A 20,528-nucleotide genomic window follows, 5' to 3' on the forward strand; every position below is an offset into this window, starting at 1 on the left:
AAGGATGTCAGATTTTAGGGAGGTTTATAAAGGATGTCAGATTTTAGGGGGGTTTATAAAGGATGTCGGATTTTAGGGAGGTTTATAAAGGATGTCGGATTTTAGGGAGGTTTATAAAGGATGTCAGATTTTAGGGGGGTTTATAATGGATGTCGGATTTTAGGGAGGTTTATAAAGGATGTCGGATTTTAAGGGGGTTTGTAAAGGATGTCGGATTTTAGGGAGGTTTATAAAGGATGTCGGATTTTAGGGGGGTTTATAAAGGATGTCGGATTTTAGGGAGGTTTATAATGGATGTCGGATTTTAGGGAGGTTTATAATGGATGTCAGATTTTAGGGGGTTTATAATGGATGTTGGATTTTAGCGAGGTTTATAAAGGATGTCGGATTTTAGGGGGGTTTGTAAAAGGATGTCGGATTTTAGGGAGGTTTATAAAGGATGTCGGATTTTAGGGAGGTTTATAATGGATGTCAGATTTTAGGGGGGTTTATAAAGGATGTCGGATGTTAGGGAGGTTGATAATGGATGTCGGATTTTAGGGAGGTTTATAATGGATGTCGGATTTTAGGGGGGTTTATAAAGGATGTCGGATTTTAGGGAGGTTTATAAAGGATGTCGGATTTTAGGGAGGTTTATAAAGGATGTCGGATTTTAGGGAGGTTTATAAAGGATGTCGGATTTTAGGGAGGTTTATAATGGATGTCGGATTTTAGGGGGGTTTATAAAGGATGTCGGATTTTAGGGAGGTTTATAAAGGATGTCGGATTTTAGGGGGGTTTATAATGGATGTCGGATTTTAGGGAGGGTTATAATGGATGTCGGATTTTAGGGGGGTTTATAATGGATGTCGGATTTTAGGGGGGTTTATAATGGATGTCGGATTTTAGGGGGGTTTATAATGAATGTCGGATTTTTGGAAGGTGGATAATGGATGTCGGATTTTAGGGGGGTTTATAATGGATGTCGGATTTTAGGGAGGTTTATAATGGATGTCAGATTTTAGGGAGGTTTATAATGGATGTCAGATTTTAGGGGGGTTTATAAAGGATGTCGGATGTTAGGGAGGTTGATAATGGATGTCGGATTTTAGGGAGGTTTATAATGGATGTCGGATTTTAGGGGGGTTTATAAAGGATGTCGGATTTTAGGGAGGTTTATAAAGGATGTCGGATTTTAGGGAGGTTTATAAAGGATGTCGGATTTTAGGGAGGTTTATAAAGGATGTCGGATTTTAGGGAGGTTTATAATGGATGTCGGATTTTAGGGGGGTTTATAAAGGATGTCGGATTTTAGGGAGGTTTATAAAGGATGTCGGATTTTAGGGGGGTTTATAATGGATGTCGGATTTTAGGGAGGGTTTATAATGGATGTCGGATTTTAGGGAGGGTTATAATGGATGTCGGATTTTAGGGGGGTTTATAATGGATGTCGGATTTTAAGGGGGTTTATAATGAATGTCGGATTTTTGGAAGGTGGATAATGGATGTCGGATTTTAGGGAGGTTTATAATGGATGTCGGATTTTAGGGAGGTTTATAATGGATGTCAGATTTTAGGGGGGTTTATAATGAATGTCGGATTTTAGGGAGGTTTATAATGGATGTCGGATTTTAGGGGGGTTTATAATGGATGTCGGATTTTAGGGAGGTTTATAATGAATGCTGGATTTTACTGGAGTGAAGCGATACAGGACTCGGACCACTTTGGGGATGTTTGTAGCTTGTTACCATAGAGAGCTAAGCTAAGAGCCCCATTCTCAGGATGGGTTGGACCCCCCACTGATGAATCATCCATCCAAATAGTCTCCAAAAAGGGGTTTGACTGTTGGGGCTCTTTTTGGGGGGCCCCAGGGAGGATCTCGTGCTCCTCTCTGGTACACCGCAATGTCGTATCTAACATTGATTTATTTGCCTGGAGCTTAAGTCTTGTGGAATGGACAATGTTGCATTGCAGTTTTGTATGTGAACACCAGGGGGAGCTGTGGTGCAATCAATTTCATTATCTGCTCAAAATAATTGAGTAAATCAGAAGGTCGCCCAATCTTCTTGGCTGCGGGCGAAATCCACGGGCAAATATTATTATCAGCGGTTAACAAAGTGAAAACTTCATATATTCTGGATAGAACACCCAGGCGGAGCGAGTTAACTCTATGAGGCCCTTATAGGACGATGGTTATTAGAAGGGTTATGAAGATGACTGGGAGACCATCAGACCTTCGAGAAACAAGGTCGTAAATGAAAATATCAAAAAAGTCATTACATTCACTGATGGTTTCCACGAGTAACTTGGAATGGACACAGCAGCTTGCTGATGGTTTCTGTTCAGCGACAAAATATCGACCAACTGAAAACAATCAGTAAAAATAGGAAGAAATGTAACAAGGATAGAACCTGGTGTAAAGAGGCGGTAATCACCCTGCCGGACCCCGATCTGCAGGTTACATCTGAACTGTGTGCAAGACCAGAAAGAAAGCCTCCGACTTCTACAGACCTCCAGGAGGCACCTGTGAAAACATCTATGGAAACCCACCCAAGGCTATCTGGGTGGGCTGCAGTCGAGAAGGAGTTAAACAACAGCTCAGAGAGGCCAGGATAGGTTCTTACAGGTCCATGAGCTGAAACTTGTGGCTGTTAGGGCATGATGGGAGTTGTAGTTTCTCAAAAGTTATGAGAAACTATTAATCTATTATCAAAGAGAGATGGATGGGGGTTGGGGTCCAACTGGTGGAGCTCCCCCTAGTGGCGACTGCAGACAGGATCTTACCATGTATCTCTGTATACAGGGAGCTCCCCCTAGTGGAGGCTGCAGACAGGATCTTACCATGTATCTCTGTATACAGGGAGCTCCCCCTAGTGGTGACTGCAGACAGGATATTATCATGTATCTCTGTATACAGGGAGCTCCCCCTAGTGGTGACTGCAGACAGGATCTTATCATGTATCTCTGTATACAGGGAGCTCCACCTAGTGGTGGCTGCAGACAGGATCTTATCATGTATCTCTGTATACAGGGAGCTCCACCTAGTGGTGACTGCAGACAGGATCTTATCATGTATCTCTGTATACAGGGAGCTCCCCCTAGTGGTGGCTGCAGACAGGATCTTATCATGTATCTCTGTATACAGGGAGCTCCCCCTAGTGGTGGCTGCAGACAGGATCTTATCATGTATCTCTGTATACAGGGAGCTCCACCTAGTGGTGACTGCAGACAGGATCTTATCATGTATCTCTGTATACAGGGAGCTCCCCCTAGTGGTGGCTGCAGACAGGATCTTATCATGTATCTCTGTATACAGGGAGCTCCACCTAGTGGTGACTGCAGACTGGATATTATCATGTATCTCTGTATACAGGGAGCTCCCCCTAGTGGTGGCTGCAGACAGGATCTTATCATGTATCTCTGTATACAGGGAGCTCCCCCTAGTGGTGACTGCAGACAGGATCTTATCATGTATCTCTGTATACATGGAGCTCCCCCTAGTGGTGACTGCAGACAGGATCTTATGTATCTCTGTATACAGGGAGCTCCACCTAGTGGTGACTGCAGACAGGATCTTATCATGTATCTCTGTATACAGGGAGCTCCCCCTAGTGGTGGCTGCAGACAGGATCTTATCATGTATCTCTGTATACAGGGAGCTCCCCCTAGTGGTGGCTGCAGACAGGATCTTATCATGTATCTCTGTATACAGGGAGCTCCCCCTAGTGGTGGCTGCAGACAGGATCTTATCATGTATCTCTGTATACAGGGAGCTCCCCCTAGTGGTGGCTGCAGACAGGATCTTATCATGTATCTCTGTATACAGGGAGCTCCACCTAGTGGTGACTGCAGACAGGATCTTACCATGTATCTCTGTATACAGGGAGCTCCCCCTAGTGGTGGCTGCAGACAGGATCTTATCATGTATCTCTGTATACAGGGAGCTCCCCCTAGTGGTGACTGCAGACAGGATCTTATCATGTATCTCTGTATACAGGGAGCTCCCCCTAGTGGTGACTGCAGACAGGATCTTATCATTATCGCTGTATACAGGGAGCTCCCCCTAGTGGTGACTGCAGACAGGATCTTATCATTATCGCTGTATACAGGGAGCTCCCCCTAGTGGTGACTGCAGACAGGATCTTATCATGTATCTCTGTATACAGGGCGCTCCCCCTAGTGGTGACTCCAGACAGGATCTTATCATGTATCTCTGTATACAGGGAGCTCCCCCTAGTGGTGACTGCAGACAGGATCTTATCATTATCGCTGTATACAGGGAGCTCCCCCTAGTGGTGACTGCAGACAGGATCTTATCATGTATCTCTGTATACAGGGAGCTCCCCCTAGTGGTGACTGCAGATAGGATCTTATCATTATCGCTGTATACAGGGAGCTCCCCCTAGTGGTGACTGCAGACAGGATCTTATCATGTATCTCTGTATACAGGGAGCTCCCCCTAGTGGTGACTGCAGACAGGATCTTATCATGTATCTCTGTATACAGGGAGCTCCCCCTAGTGGTGACTGCAGACAGGATCTTATTATGTACAAGTCCTTCTCAAAAAATTAGCATATAGTGTTAAATTTCATTATTTACCATAATGTAATGATTACAATTAAACTTTCATATATTATAGATTCATTATCCACCAACTGAAATTTGTCAGGTCTTTTATTGTTTTAATACTGATGATTTTGGCATACAACTCCTGATAACCCAAAAAACCTGTCTCAATAAATTAGCATATTTCACCCATCCAATCAAATAAAAGTGTTTTTTAATAACAAACAAAAAAACCAACAAATAATAATGTTCAGTTATGCACTCAATACTTGGTCGGGAATCCTTTGGCAGAAATGACTGCTTCAATGCGGCGTGGCATGGAGGCAATCAGCCTGTGACACTGCTGAGATGTTATGGAGGCCCAGGATGCTTCAATAGCGGCCTTAAGCTCATCCAGAGTGTTGGGTCTTGCGTCTCTCAACTTTCTCTTCACAATATCCCACAGATTCTCTATGGGGTTCAGGTCAGGAGAGTTGGCAGGCCAATTGAGCACAGTAATACCATGGTCAGTAAACCATTTACCAGTGGTTTTGGCACTGTGAGCAGGTGCCAGGTCGTGCTGAAAAATGAAATCTTCATCTCCATAAAGCATTTCAGCCGATGGAAGCATGAAGTGCTCCAAAATCTCCTGATAGCTAGCTGCATTGACCCTGCCCTTGATGAAACACAGTGGACCAACACCAGCAGCTGACATGGCACCCCACACCATCACTGACTGTGGGTACTTGACACTGGACTTCAGGCATTTTGGCATTTCCTTCTCCCCAGTCTTCCTCCAGACTCTGGCACCTTGATTTCCGAATGACATGCAAAATTTGCTTTCATCAGAAAAAAGTACTTGGGACCACTTAGGCTACGTTCACATTAGCGTTACGCTAATGTGCGTCGCTGTTGCGTCGGCGACGCAGCGGCGACGCAGCGGCGACGCGCCCCTATGTTTAACATAGGGGACGCGTGCGTCTTTTTGCACGCGTTTTCCGACACGTGCGTCGTTTTAGACGCTAGCGTCGGACGCAAGAAAACGCTACAAGTTGCATTTTTCTTGCATCCGATTTCGGCAAAAAACGACACAACAGCGACGCGACGCTAATGTGAACGTAGCCTTAGTAACAGTCCAGTGCTGCTTCTCTGTAGCCCAGGTCAGGCGCCTCTGCCGCTGTTTATGGTTCAAAAGTGGCTTTACCTGGGGAATGCGGCACCTGTAGCCCATTTCCTGCACACGCCTGTGCACGGTGGCTCTGGATGTTTCCACACCAGACTCAGTCCACTGCTTCCTCAGGTTCCCCAAGGTCTGGAATCGGTCCTTCTCCACAATCTTCCTCAGGGTCCGGTCTCCTCTTCTCGTTGTACAGCGTTTTCGGCCACATTGTTTCCTTCCAACAGACTTACCATTGAGGTGCCTTGATACAGCACTCTGGGAACAGCCTATTTGTTGAGAAATTTCTTTCTGGGTCTTACCCTCTTGCTTGAGGGTGTCAATGATGGCCTTCTTGACATCTGTCAGGTCGCTAGTCTTACCCATGATGGGGGTTTTGAGTAATGAACCAGGCAGGGAGTTTATAAAAGCCTCAGGTATCTTTTGCATGTGTTTAGAGTTAATTAGTTGATTCAGAAGATTAGGGTAATAGGTCGTTTACAGAACCTTTTCTTGATATGCTAATTTATTGAGACAGGTTTTTTAGGTTATCAGGAGTTGTATGCCAAAATCATCAGTATTAAAACAATAAAAGACCTGACAAATTTCAGTTGGTGGATAATGAATCTATAATATATGAAAGTTTAATTGTAATCATTACATTATGGTAAATAATGAAATTTAACACTATATGCTAATTTTTTGAGAAGGACCTGTATCTCTAAATTTGACACTACAACTGTTAGAATGTCCTCAAATCTAAGACTCCCTAGTCTAGATTACTGACATCATCACATGTTTGATGTCACAATGTCACCTTTTTCATGGCAGGGAAGAAGGACATTTTCCACAATTTCATATATTGAGAGGGATATTACAGAGGCGTGTTCTGTCCAGAATCCTAATCACTGAGCCACAGGATGGGGGATAAGAAATACTCTCCACTCAACTAGTACTTATCACCTATCCGGAGGACAGACCCCCACCCATCTAGTAATTATCACCTGTCCAGAGGGTCAGACTCCCACCCATTTAGCACCTATCCATACCCAACACAAGGACTATAGTGAGCGCCGCCCCTTTAAGCCGAGTGGTCTCTTCCTATAAATGTCTTTTTCCTTTAATGCTGAGTGTTTATGAGGACGTGGGTTGTAAATTTGGCCACAATTATCGGGGGTTCAGAACCAGACAGCGCTTTGCTTACTTTGGACACTGGATTTATTACACATTCTGTACAAATTCCACCAGTCGCCACATTTCATGCACAAAAGAGAAAAAAATAAAATAATAATAATAATAATGTTCAATTCAATATAAAAAAACAAACAAAAAAAAAACACATAAGATCTTGGCGAGTTCTGGACGTAAAGTGCAACATGAAACGGGACGCCAGCAGCACAAGGAATAAAAAAATAACGCAATAAATACAGAATTCAACCAATAAATAAGGGGAGGGGGCCGCGAGGGCGAGCGGCTGTGCAGTATTACAGACGGCGGGGGGGAAAACAGCGCACGTGGGGTCCGGGGCGGTCTCCGATCAATAGGTATTTACAGGAAATAAATATTTAACAAATGTGCATAAGTCCAGAATTTTCTGTTTCCGCTGCACTCCCCGCTCTTCTTTATTATTTTTTTTTTATTTCTTTATTTTTTTTAAAGTTTTTTTGTTCTTTTGTAATGTCTCTTCAATAGAAGTGGAAGCTCCAGTTGAATTCTCATTGCGTGCTGTGGAGAAAAAAAACAAAACAAGGGGTTAACCGTTTGTCAAAATGTAACTAATGAAAGTAATATAAAAACACAACATAGAATAATAAAAAGGAAATGAAAAAAAAGCCAAAAAATAATATTTTTAGTAAAAAGAAAATAGAAAAAAATATCTAAAAAATAAAAGATTGATAAAAAAAATCCAGTCATTATAAATAACAAATGTTTTTATTAAAAAAAAAATATTAATTAAAAATATATATTATTTCAGTTATTATGAAGAACAAATATTTTATTAAAAATAAAAAAACTAAACTAAAAAAATAAATAAAAATATTAATTGCAAAAAATAGGCAGTTATTCGTAGAATAAAATAATGTATAAAAAAAAGTAAAATAATATGAATAACTGTTTTTTATTAATATTTTTATTTATAAATATTTTCAGCACTTTTTTTAATTACGGTATGTAAATATTTCTATCAAAAAAACTAAAAAAAAACAAATAATGAAAAAGAAAGCCAGTTATGTCTAACAAATACTTTTTATTGAAAAGAAAAGTAAACTAAAAAAATAAAATACTAATAAGAAAAATATATAGAAAAAATATTTTTATAAAAAAAAAAAAATATTAATATAAAAACTGTTATTATGTAGAACAAATATATATTTTTTTAGATATAAAAGATAAATAAAATCATTTAAAAAAAAATTAGAAAAAGAAAGCCAATTATTATGTAGGATCAATCTTTTAGAACTATGGTGCTGGTGTTCCTGCTAAATTTCTTTTGTTCTTAGAGAGGCTATGAAAATTGCCTAAATGCTCCTGAATGGACAATCCCTTTAATCTATGTATTTAACTGATTAATAATAATAATTTAATCAATTTAATTTATAATTAATTTTATTTAATTTTATTTATGTTTTTTTTTTATTTTTGTCCTTTTTTTTTCATACCAATTGAGACAAAACAAATGAAATAAAAAAAAGGAAAAAATTGAGGGTAAAAATTGTACTAAATAATATAATTTGATTTAAAAAAATTTTTTATAATAAAATAAATTTGGATCCAGAATATCCCATAAAGTGTTTGGTCACTCGAAGGCTCAGGATTCAGGAAACGTTTCCAGCTGTAAGAAAGACACAACTATACTGCCGCTCGCCCTAAGAAAAATAAACCGGAGCCATTTCCTGAATGGAGGGAGTGGGAGGTGAGCAGAACATCTTCCATTATGCGGAGATGTAAATTTGTTGTTGCCGACATATTTGGGGGTTGGATGGAATGTCTCGAAACTCTCCGCTCTCCCTAGAAACTGCATCTCCCTTACACTAAACTCTTGCGGATAAATATCTGTATTAGTCGTGGTTTTTCCGGAGGACGCCCGTCCAGAATGCACTTAAATTTCACCGTCTTGCAGTAAAATTTGCAGTTTGCTTGGAAAGTCACAAAACGCGTTGGCGCAGGCATCGGAGGGGGGGAGGATCGAGTGCTCAGGCCGAAAAAGGATCACGCTATATGTTTTTAGGCTTCTCGTATACACTTCTCTTTTACGAAGGGGGATCTAAACAAAGTCTTAAAGGGGTTGAAACAGATCATGGCTTCTCGCTGGTGGACTCCAAAAGCAGCCATGTTTTTTTTTTCTTCTCCTGGAATACACCTTTAAGGTGACCATACTCCACAATTTGGCCAACAACTATCTGCCCCAAAAACGGGTACAATCTCTTGGCAGAAACTCCTGGCTCCACTTTTGCTTTGACCCTGTAGGTGGAGATCCAACTTTTTGGATCCGACTTTGACTATTAAAAGGGGGCCCTCAACAAGAGTCAGACTGAAGAACATTGGCCCACCAGAGGATTTTATTCTGAGGGCCCTCCTTTCTCCCCCACTCAAACCCCCATATCAGCTGCAAGGTTTGCACTATGAGCTCTCCTTAAGAAGAAGCCAGGGCCCACCGGAGGATTCTCCAGTTCTCTGGTGGGCCAGTCCACCCCTGCCCTCAACTTTGTACCACCCTAGGAGGTATTAAATAGACATGAACTAGTTTTGCTCCACGTTCTCTACTGACCTGATACCGAGGTCTTCCCACCAAAGGTCCAATCCGGGCGGGTCCTGAAGACTTTCTAACGCCGACCGCTCTCTCCTTTTCCTCTTTTCCTGTTCCTTCCTCTTTCCCGGTTTCCCCTTCTTCTTCTTGCCGGGAATCTTAGGTGGGGGATCCTTGAAGCTGAGAGATTTGTGCGTCTCCTGAGTCAAGTGACTTGTGACTGCCTCCTCCTCACCCACCAACCGTAGGGTGTTGTAGTTCTTGACGCTGGGGATCGGGCGCGGCAATTCATCAGGCGCCGCTCGTATTTCTGCCGTGTTCACCCCATCAATGAGGCTCTGTAGGAAGATTCTGCGGCGTAGATCTTGGAGGGATCTACCTTTATCATGGAGGAGCTGATGTTCTGAGACGGCTCGCCGCCTAAGGTAAGGGAAAGCAAAGCGTCATTAGAAAAATGGCTGACCTAGTGAGGCATTATGTATAACTGGCAACTCATGGTGTCCTCATTGAAAAGACTCAAATGCATAAATAAAATTATTATTTTTTTACATTTCCTAGATCTTTTCTTGCGTTGATTCTCAACATTTTCAAAATTTCTCATTCATTCTTTCCATTCAGACATAGAAGCCCCCCCCCACCTGATCCAGTCCGGTACACACATCTGCAGGCTGTCACAATGTGGTCCTGGCCTACATTAGGAGAGCTATAGCTAAAAATTAATAATTTCATTCACTGAAAGCAAGCTGAGATAAAAAAAAAGGTGATAAATTGAAACATAAGCTATATAAGAAAGGTGCGGAACTTTTATACCATAATTAAAGGGGTTGTCTCAGAGACGCTGTGGCATGTTGGGCGGGAGTGTTGCCAAAGCAACCGACTGATGCCTGGGAGTTATCACACGTGTCCTATTCCAGTTAATTGTGCACGTGTATGATAAATGCCGGGTGTCAGAAGGTTGCTTTGGGGCTGAACAGTCCCTTGAAGTGTTATTTAGATTAGATTAGATGATCCCTTTAAATAATCGTAGTGATCGAAAGGGACCTTTCTACAATAAATATAGCAGTGGCTCCCGGAGTTGTTCTGTCCAGATGCGTTTTCACATTTGACATGCAACATCTTGAAAAGGAATACCCCAAAAGTCGCATCGGCCAACCTCAGAGTACCCTACTATGTGTGCTCCATATAAATCCCTACATGACCCTTGTAACCCAAATTACCTAAGAATACTGACCTCTATGGTCCAAAAAAACAAAAACTGGAGGAATTGGTATTGCTTTCAAAGCCATAAACCTTGGTTCTTGGCAGCACAAGACAATGTGCTGCCTATAATAATAATAATAATTTTTAGGCCAGCCTAAAAATTATCGCATCCAATGAACGATCATTTTGCTGTTTGAAATGGGTCGAAAGTCTGGAATGAGCGCGTATTGTTTCCAAAGCCAGAAACCTTGGTTCTTGGCAGCACAAGACAATGTGCTGCCTATAATAATAATAATTTTTAGGCCGGCCTAAAAATTATCGCATCCAATGAATGATGATTTTGCTGTTTGAGATGGGTTGAAAGTCTGGAATGAGCGTGTATTGTTTCCAAAGCCAGAAACCTTAGTTCTCGCAGTGTCTTGTGCTGCCTATAATAATAATAATTTTTAGGCCGGCTCAAAAATTATCGCATCCAACGAATGATCATTTTTCTGTTTGAGATGGGCCAATAGTTCGGAACGTTCCCTTGTTTCCCGAATGTTATACATGGGACTTAACACTTCCCACAAGCTATCATTAACAATTAGTCACCTTCTTGGACCTTCGCTGCACCACTTATACTCCCTCAAAAACTATTTTTAATCAATCTCATGGGACACACAATTTTTTTAAATTTTTTTTTTATTTTGGGGCAGCACTAATAAGGCGTCTGATTCCCTCTCTTCTAACCAGCCTGGAAACACAATCCAGCATTTATCCGAGCGCTTTGCCCTCAGGGCTCCGACTCCTGCGAGCTTCTTTCCCGTGCAGATATAATTACACGCTCCCATAAAAGTTACATGTGCTCACTTGATTTTCGTGCTGTTTCCTTTCTGCCGTCGGATCCGTCTCGCAGCATTAATCCCTTTCTCTGGGTGTCACTTTGATTTTGCCAGAAGGCTGCGTTTGATATTAATGTGTGAACATATATGGACACGTGTCGATAATCATACGTGCCCCTCCGCTATAAAACATGTTCTGCGGCCCGAATGACCTCATCGAGGTTTAAGAAAAATGTTCACCGTTTTCAATATCTCTGCTTTCTCTCAGTGAATGTTACAACCGAAACCTATTCTTTTTGGTTTGTTACAATCCTCTGTGAGCAAAACACATCAACAGCACAAACCTCTCTCCTCTCCTGAAATAAAGGATTCTATATCTGACTACATTCACACATGGCAGATATTTCCATCACTGTCCTATTCAGCTTAATGGAGTTTGCAGAAATCCATAGGCAAGTCGCCAAAGCAACCTGATGCATGTGAATCTAGTCTTATAACAAGACACTGTAACAAATTCTTAGCTGTGTGAGTAAAACGCCACATTACATAATAGGGTTTAATCCCCTCCATTGAATCACCAGCCGACTATGCAAACTGATGGTGAATTATCTCTCGGACTATTGTACTTTTGCATGGACACGTACGTATACTTTATATATACACATACACTGCCGAGTTAATAAAGACAGAGCTAGTCACTTACACTCTGCTGTTGATCCCTTGCGTCGGTCTCCCGTGAGCGGGGAAGGAACAGCTTAAGATGAAGACCGCCAAGCTGCAATGTGGAAGGAGGCTCCGCAACATCCTGAGCGTAACCAAGACCTGCGAGGATAGAGAAAAAGCCGATCAGTGTCCACATCGGTAGTACCCTCCGCCGGCGTGTGAACCAGACAAGGTGGCACACCGAAAACCAAATTATGGAAGTACTAAGAAGACGACAGTCCTAATCTCAGAAAACGTCACACAGTGAAATAGGTCGACGACCCAAGACGCCACGTGACCTGTCTACCGATAAATAGGGGCAATTATTCCAATTAACTGACCACCCCGAAGGGTTAATACTACAGGACTGAGAACTTCATCAAGAAACCTTATAAAGGTTCCGATATCTCATACTATATATCCACATTAAGAAGTGACCACGCCACACGAAGAAGTGATCGCGTAACATGAAGAAGTGATCGCGCAACATGAAGAAGTGATCGCGCAACATGAAGAAGTGACTGCACTGCATGAAGTAACCACGCTGCATGAAGAAGTGACCGCGACACATGAAGAAGTGACCGTGACGCATGAAGAAGTGATGCACAACATGAAGAAGTGACCGCACCGCATGAAGAAGTGACCGCGCCGCATGAAGAAGTGACCATACCGCATGAAGAAGTGACTGCGACACATGAAGAAGTGATCGCGCAACATGAAGAAGTGATCGCGCAACATGAAGAAGTGACCGTGCCGCATGAAGAAGTGACCGCAACGCATGAAGTGTTTGCGCCGCATGAAGAAGTGACCATACCGCATGAAGAAGTGACCACGCCACATGAAGTGATCGCGCAACATGAAGAAGTGATCGCGCAACATGAAGAAGTGATCGCGCAACATGAAGAAGTGACCGCGACGCATGAAGTAACCACGCTGCATGAAGAAGTGATCGCGCAACATGAAGAAGTGACCGTGACGCATGAAGAAGTGATGCACAACATGAAGAAGTGACCGCACCGCATGAAGAAGTGACCGCGCCGCATGAAGAAGTGACCATACCGCATGAAAAAGTGACTGCGACACATGAAGAAGTGATCGCGCAACATGAAGAAGTGATCGCGCAACATGAAGAAGTGACCGTGCCGCATGAAGAAGTGACCGCAACGCGTGAAGAAGTGTTCGCGCCGCATGAAGAAGTGACCATACCGCATGAAGAAGTGACCACGCCACATGAAGTGATCGCGCAACATGAAGATGTGATCGCGCAACATGAAGAAGTGATCGCGCAACATGAAGAAGTGATCGCGCAACATGAAGAAGTGACCGCGACGCATGAAGAAGTGATGCACAACATGAAGAAGTGACCGCACCGCATGAAGAAGTGACCGCGCCGCATGAAGAAGTGACCATACCGCATGAAGAAGTGACTGCGACACATGAAGAAGTGATCGCGCAACATGAAGAAGTGACCGTGCCGCATGAAGACGTGACCGCAACGCGTGAAGAAGTGTTCGCGCCGCATGAAGAAGTGACCATACCGCATGAAGAAGTGACCACGCCACATGAAGAAGTGACCGCGCCACATGAAGGAGTGATCGCGCAACATGAAGAAGTGATCGCGAAACATGAGGAAGTGATCGCGCAACATGAAGAAGTGACTGCACTGCATGAAGTGACCATGCTGCATGAAGAAGTGACCGCGACACATGAAGAAGTAACCGCGTCGCATGAAGAAGTGACCGCGACTCATGAAGAAGTGACCGTACCGCATGAAGAAGTGACCGCGACGCATTAAGAAGTGACCGCACCGCATGAAAAAGTGACCACGCCACATGAAGAAGTGACCGTGCCCATGAAGAAGTGACCGCGCCGCATGAAGAAATGACCACGCCACATGAAGTGATCGCGCAACATGAAGAAGTGATCGCGCAACATGAAGAAGTGATCGCGCAACATGAAGAAGTGATCGCGCAACATGAAGAAGTGATCGCGCAACATGAAGAAGTGATCGCGCAACATGAAGAAGTGATCGCGCAACATGAAGAAGTGACCGCGACGCATGAAGTAACCACGCTGCATGAAGAAGTGATCGCGCAACATGAAGAAGTGACCGTGACGCATGAAGAAGTGATGCACAACATGAAGAAGTGACCATACCGCATGAAGAAGTGACCACGCCACATGAAGTGATCGCGCAACATGAAGAAGTGATCGCGCAACATGAAGAAGTGATCGCGCAACATGAAGAAGTGACCGCGACGCATGAAGTAACCACGCTGCATGAAGAAGTGATCGCGCAACATGAAGAAGTGACCGTGACGCATGAAGAAGTGATGCACAACATGAAGAAGTGACCGCACCGCATGAAGAAGTGACCGCGCCGCATGAAGAAGTGACCATACCGCATGAAGAAGTGACTGCGACACATGAAGAAGTGATCGCGCAACATGAAGAAGTGACCGTGCCGCATGAAGACGTGACCGCAACGCATGAAGAAGTGTTCGCGCCGCATGAAGAAGTGACCATACCGCATGAAGAAGTGACCACGCCACATGAAGAAGTGACCGCGCCACATGAAGGAGTGATCGCGCACCATGAAGAAGTGATCGCGAAACATGAGGAAGTGATCGCGCAACATGAAGAAGTGACTGCACTGCATGAAGTGACCATGCTGCATGAAGAAGTGACCGCGACACATGAAGAAGTAACCGCGTCGCATGAAGAAGTGACCGCGACTCATGAAGAAGTGACCGTACCGCATGAAGAAGTGACCGCGACGCATTAAGAAGTGACCGCTCCACATGAAGAAGTGACCGTGCCCATGAAGAAGTGACCGCGCCGCATGAAGAAATGACCGCGCTGCATGAAGAAGTGACCGCTCCGCATGAAGAAGTGACCGCACCGCATGAAGAAGTGACCGCACCGCATGAAGAAGTGACCGCGCAGGTACCGGGATGTCTTCTACACTTCTTCTCAGTCGTCCCGTTGAAGAACATTAATGAACAAGCTGGCAAAAAGAGCAAAAGCCTTCTTCCAAAGTACATAAGACGGACAATGCGGTCAAGCACTTACCTGTTGAATATTTCCAGCACTTCCTCTCTACCGGATAATCTTTATTATTTTCTCCAGAATAAATAGAAAGAACCTGAAAAGAAAGAGAAGATGATATTAATATAATCTGTGCAGAATAAGTCATCCCCTCTTATATACGGGCGGTATAACTCCCAGCATCCATCTAGGCACATTATTGGCCGATATTCGCCTTTGGACAATTTTGCAGCATATTTCGATCTGTGCTTTCTTAAGATGGTCTGATTTATTGCCCATAGGGGGCGCCCTTGTAGCACGTTTTCCCTCCCACTGGGCAGAGACAAAGAGAGTGTCATTCTTATGCTCTACTGTACTGGAACCTTTACATGCTAACCTGCCTAAACGACGTCCCCCCGCCGGCCACCATCATAGGGGTGCTCCATCAATCCCACATCTGGTTAATCCCATTGCTTCCCATCATGTCGCCCGTAGCGGTCCCAATCGTGTTGTTGTCCCAATTGGGACCAAACCGACCAATTCTTTGATAATCGTCTCCTACAACTCTCATTTCTCCTAAACTATGTGTGGAAGCTCGAGAAATTGTGGCAGCGCCTCGGGGATTGAGACTTGTGGGGGAGTAGAGGGAAATAGTTCTATAATCTCTGCATGAAAAACAATGATTATTTTAGCTCGGAAAACTGGTGGGTTTTGGATGCTGACTACATATGGAACGGGATCAGACTGAGGTTTGTGCGCGTTCCACGGGGAGGTGAGAGGGGGCAGACAGATCCATTTCTGACCCCAAATACTCTACAGGAAGAAGCGCGGCACCTGAGAGTCAACTGTATGACAGCAGAGATGATGAAAAAAGAAGGAAAGAAAAGAAAGCTAAATACACTAATCAAATAAAACAAATAAATAGATGTGAGATAAATAAATAAAAAAAACACTTATTGGGTATAAACCAAATATCGCCGATGTTCACACCTGTCTACTCATCACTTCTATGACCCTGTAGTAATATATGTCTCCAATGTTACTACGGTAATTACTTTCTATCACTGAAGGACACATAATACACTGAAATCACTGGAACAATTATAAGCACTCCCCAAAAATGCCGATAAAACTTTGGTCATATTTTTATTTTTGCTTGTCTATAGTATTCACGACCTGTAGCTGGCAGCTTGGTTCTTCTCCACTGCTTCCCCTATCTGCAGAGGTAACTTATCTCCACTATTCACTCCTGACACAGGGGTAGCTTTCCTCTTGGCTGCAGAGGTAACTTACATCAATTGCTTCCCCAGGGGCAGATTTAGCTCTTCAATCTATATTCTACTCCCCCAGGTGCAGAGGTAGTTCTCATCCATTACTACCCCAGGTGCAGAGGTAGCTCTCATCCACTACTACCCCAGGTGCAGAGGTAGTTCTCACCCACTACTACCCCAGGTGCAGAGGTAGTTCTCATCAACTACTACCCCAGGTGCAGAGGTAGTTCTCATCCACTACTACCCCAGGTGCAGGGACAGCTCTCATCCACTACTACCCCAGGTGCAGAGGTAGTTCTCATCCACTACTACCCCAGGTGCAGAGGTAGCTCTCATCCACTACTACCCCAGGTGCAGAGGTAGTTCTCATCCACTACTACCCCAGGTGCAGGGACAGCTCTCATCCACTACTCCCCCAGGTGCAGGGACAGATCTCATCCACTACTCCCCCAGGTGCAGGGACAGCTCTCATCCACTATTACCCCAGGTGCAGGGACAGCTCTCATCTACTACTCTCCCAGGTGCAGAGGTAGTTCTCATCCACTACTACCCCAGGTGCAGAGGTAGTTCTCATCCACTACTACCCCAGGTGCAGAGGTAGCTCTCATCCACTACTACCCCAGGTGCAGAGGTAGCTCTCATCCACTACTCTCCCAGGTGCAGGGACAGCTCTCATCTACTACTCTCCCAGGTGCAGAGGTAGTTCTCATCCACTACTACCCCAGGTGCAGATGTAGCTCTCATCCACTACTCTCCCAGGTGCAGGGACAGCTCTCATCTACTACTCTCCCAGGTGCAGAGGTAGTTCTCATCCACTACTACCCCAGGTGCAGAGGTAGCTCTCATCCACTACTCTCCCAGGTGCAGGGACAGCTCTCATCTACTACTCTCCCAGGTGCAGAGGTAGTTCTCATCCACTACTACCCCAGGTGCAGATGTAGCTCTCATCCACTACTACCCCAGGTGCAGATGTAGCTCTCGTCCACTACTACCCCAAGTACAGAGGTAGCTCTCATCCACTACTACTCCAGGTGCAGAGGTGGCTCTCATCCTCTACTCTCCCAGGTGCAGGGACAGCTCTCATCTACTACTCTCCCAGGTGCAGAGGTAGCTATCATACACTACATCCCCAGGTGCAGAAGTAGCTATCATCCACTACATCCCCAGGTACAGAGGTGGCTCTCATCTACTACTCTCCCAGGTGCAGAAGTAGCTCTTAACCACTATTCCCCCAAGGTCCAGAGGTCGGTTTCATTTACTACTGCCCCAGGTGCAGAAGTAGAATTCTTCCACTACTTCCAGGTGCAGGGTTACTACTGCTCCACTACTTCACCCAGGTGCAGGGGTAACTCTTCACTACATCACCCAGGTGCAGGGGTAACTCTCCTCCACTACTTCACCCAGGTGCAGGGTTAGTACTGCTCCACTACTCCCAGTAGCTGCAGGGCTAGGTAGATCTCCTCCACTACTTCACCCAGGAGCAGGTTTAGTACTGCACCACTACTACCCCTATCTGCAGAGGTAGATCTCCTCCACTTCTTCACCCAGGTGCAGGTGTAACTCTCCTCCACTACTTCCCCAGGCGCAAAGGTAGCTCTCCACTACTTCCCCCAGGTGCAGGGGTAACTCTCCTCCACTACTTCCCCCAGGTGCAGGGGTAACTCTCCTCCACTACTTCCCCCAGGTGCAGAGGTAACTCTCCTCCACTACTTTCCCCAGGTGCAGAGGTAACTCTCCTCCACTACTTCCCCCAGGTGCAGGGGTAGCTGTCCTCCACTACTTCCCCCAGGTGCAGGGGTAGCTGTCCTGCATTACTTCCCCCAGGTGCAGAGGTAACTCTCCACTACTTCCCCAAAGTGCAGAGGTAACTCTCCTCCACTACTTCCCCCAGGTGCAGGGGTAGCTGTCCTGCACTACTTCACCCAGGTGCAGAGGTAACTCTCCTCCACTACTTCCCCCAGGTGCAGGGGTAGCTGTCCTGCACTACTTCCCCCAGGTGCAGAGGTAACTCTCCTCCACTACTTCCCCCAGGTGCATAGGTAACTCTCCACTACTTCACCCAGGTGCAGAGGTAACTCTCCACTACTTCGCCCAGGTACAGAGGTAACTCTCCACTACTTCCCCCAGGTGCAGAGGTAACTCTCCTCCACTACTTCACCCAGGTGCAGAGGTAGCTGTCCTCCACTACTTCCCCCAGGTGCAGGGGTAGCTGTCCTCCACTACTTCACCCAGGTGCAAAGGTAACTCTCCTCCACTACTTCACCCAGGTGCAGGTGTAACTCTCCTACACTACTTCCCCAGGTGCAGGGGTAACTCTCCTCCACTACTTCACCCAGGTGCAGGGGCAACTCTCCTCCACTACTTCCCCCAGGTGCAGAGGTAACTCTCCTCCACTACTTCCCCCAGGTGCAGAGGTAGCTCTCCACTACTTCCCCCAGGTGCAGGGGTAACTCTCCTCCACTACTTCACCTAGGTGCAGGTTTAGTACTGCTCCACTACTTCACCCAGGTGCAGGGGTAACTCTCCTCCACTACTTCACCCAGGTGCAGGGGTAACTCTCCTCCACTACTTCCCCCAGGTGCAGGGGTAACTCTCCTCCACTACTTCCCCCAGGTGCAGAGGTAACTCTCCTCCACTACTTCCCCCAGGTGCAGGGGTAACTATCCTCCACTACTTCATCCAGGTGCAGGGATAGTACTGCTCCACTACTCCCCCTATCTGCAGGGGTAACTCTCCTCCACTACTTCCCCCAGGTGCAGGGGTAACTCTCCTCCACTACTTCCCCCAGGTGCAGGGGTAGCTGTCCTCCACTACTTCACCCAGGTGCAGGTTTAGTACTGCTCCACTACTCCCCCTATCTGCAGAGGTAACTCTCCTCTAATAATCCCCCCTACAAGAAGGGTAAAGCCTTTGCACTTACTTCTGTGCTGCGCTGCTCCTCTTGGTGCTTTCAGTCCTGTGTGTAGTAATCCCAGTCCTGATGTGATGTAGCAGTGCAGGACTCCAGGAAGGAGCTGTGTCCTTTGGCTGTGTATGAGGGGAACTGGATTCCTTCTCAGTGAGCTCTTAATAAAGACAAAACTGTGACATCATAAGCCACATTCCCCTTTTCGAGCTAAACAGTCATGTTTGGTTCATTGATGTTGGGTACATGTGACCTACCAAGTGTATGGAGCGAGCGGGAGGAGCGTGCAGGAGCCTCACCTGTCACTTTCACACCCTCCTTGGTAACTGTCTCATTTAGGTGGGTCTTCACTAGAGGGAGAGAGTTGGGTTTTTTTTTTTAACAGCCAGCCCTACCTCCGCAGCCGCCCTCTAAGGCACCACAAGTACTTTGCAGAACTTCCCACAAACTTGCTGCCTGTGGCAGATGGGTGGTCACACTGCAAAGTGGCTGGGGATAGAACACAACCACAAGCGTGTGTTCTTAAGACCAACAATATAACCACTGTACCACAGGTCTTTAAAGAGCCTAACCATATACAAGGAGTGTTAAAGTTTTTTTTTTTTTTTTTTAAACGACATCCCCCCCCCCCCTTCTTTTCCTTAAAAAGAACGTGCGCGCTTCAATAAAGGTTTCTTGTGATGTGGAGAATGTGTATTAGATAGAAGGGAAAAAGAGACATAAGTGACATTCCCTAATAAGAGCATTGCATGGCCGCCAGGCATCGGAACGGCAGAGCCCTTTAAGGATTATTCCATTGACCCCCAATAAAGGTATCTGAGAATTTTTACTCTAGTGTCAGTCTGGTATCTGAAGATTGCCTCCGACACGCAGGATACATCGGAATTTTTAGTGTGGGTGGATTTATAGGGGTTAGGCAAAAATGAGTGGCGAATTTCCTTTCTGGTAATACTTGCAGCCATGGCTGCTTTCTAGAATTCTCGCCTTTGTAGTAGTCAGCAAGTAACTAAAAATGAGCAGGGAATGGAACTTTTGTGAAAAAAAAACTATTAGAAATGAAAGAAAAGAATTTCTAAAAATTAGGGTTTATCTCACTTTGGTTTGCTTTCGTCTTGGTTTTATACTTTGTCCTCTGTACCTAATCTATACCCCCCAAACCTTTTTTTTTAATATA

At 45.0% G+C, this 20,528-nt stretch overlaps 1 protein-coding gene across 1 annotated transcript; it reads right to left on the reverse strand.

Annotated features, from left to right (window-relative positions):
- Nucleotides 1-6,848: 6,848 nt before the first annotated feature.
- Nucleotides 6,849-19,881, reverse strand: PTHLH (parathyroid hormone like hormone). Its single transcript, XM_069763013.1, has 6 exons — nucleotides 19,612-19,881; nucleotides 19,370-19,530; nucleotides 15,224-15,296; nucleotides 12,153-12,271; nucleotides 9,450-9,848; nucleotides 6,849-7,405 (listed from the first exon to the last, which is right to left on the reverse strand). The coding sequence occupies exons 4-6, from the start codon at nucleotides 12,251-12,253 to the stop codon at nucleotides 7,396-7,398; spliced, it is 510 nt and encodes a 169-aa protein (XP_069619114.1). The 5' UTR covers nucleotides 12,254-12,271; nucleotides 15,224-15,296; nucleotides 19,370-19,530; nucleotides 19,612-19,881; the 3' UTR covers nucleotides 6,849-7,395.
- Nucleotides 19,882-20,528: the final 647 nt, after the last annotated feature.

Source organism: Ranitomeya imitator, chromosome 4, assembly GCF_032444005.1.
Source record: "Ranitomeya imitator isolate aRanImi1 chromosome 4, aRanImi1.pri, whole genome shotgun sequence".
NCBI classification, from domain to species: domain Eukaryota; kingdom Metazoa; phylum Chordata; class Amphibia; order Anura; family Dendrobatidae; genus Ranitomeya; species Ranitomeya imitator.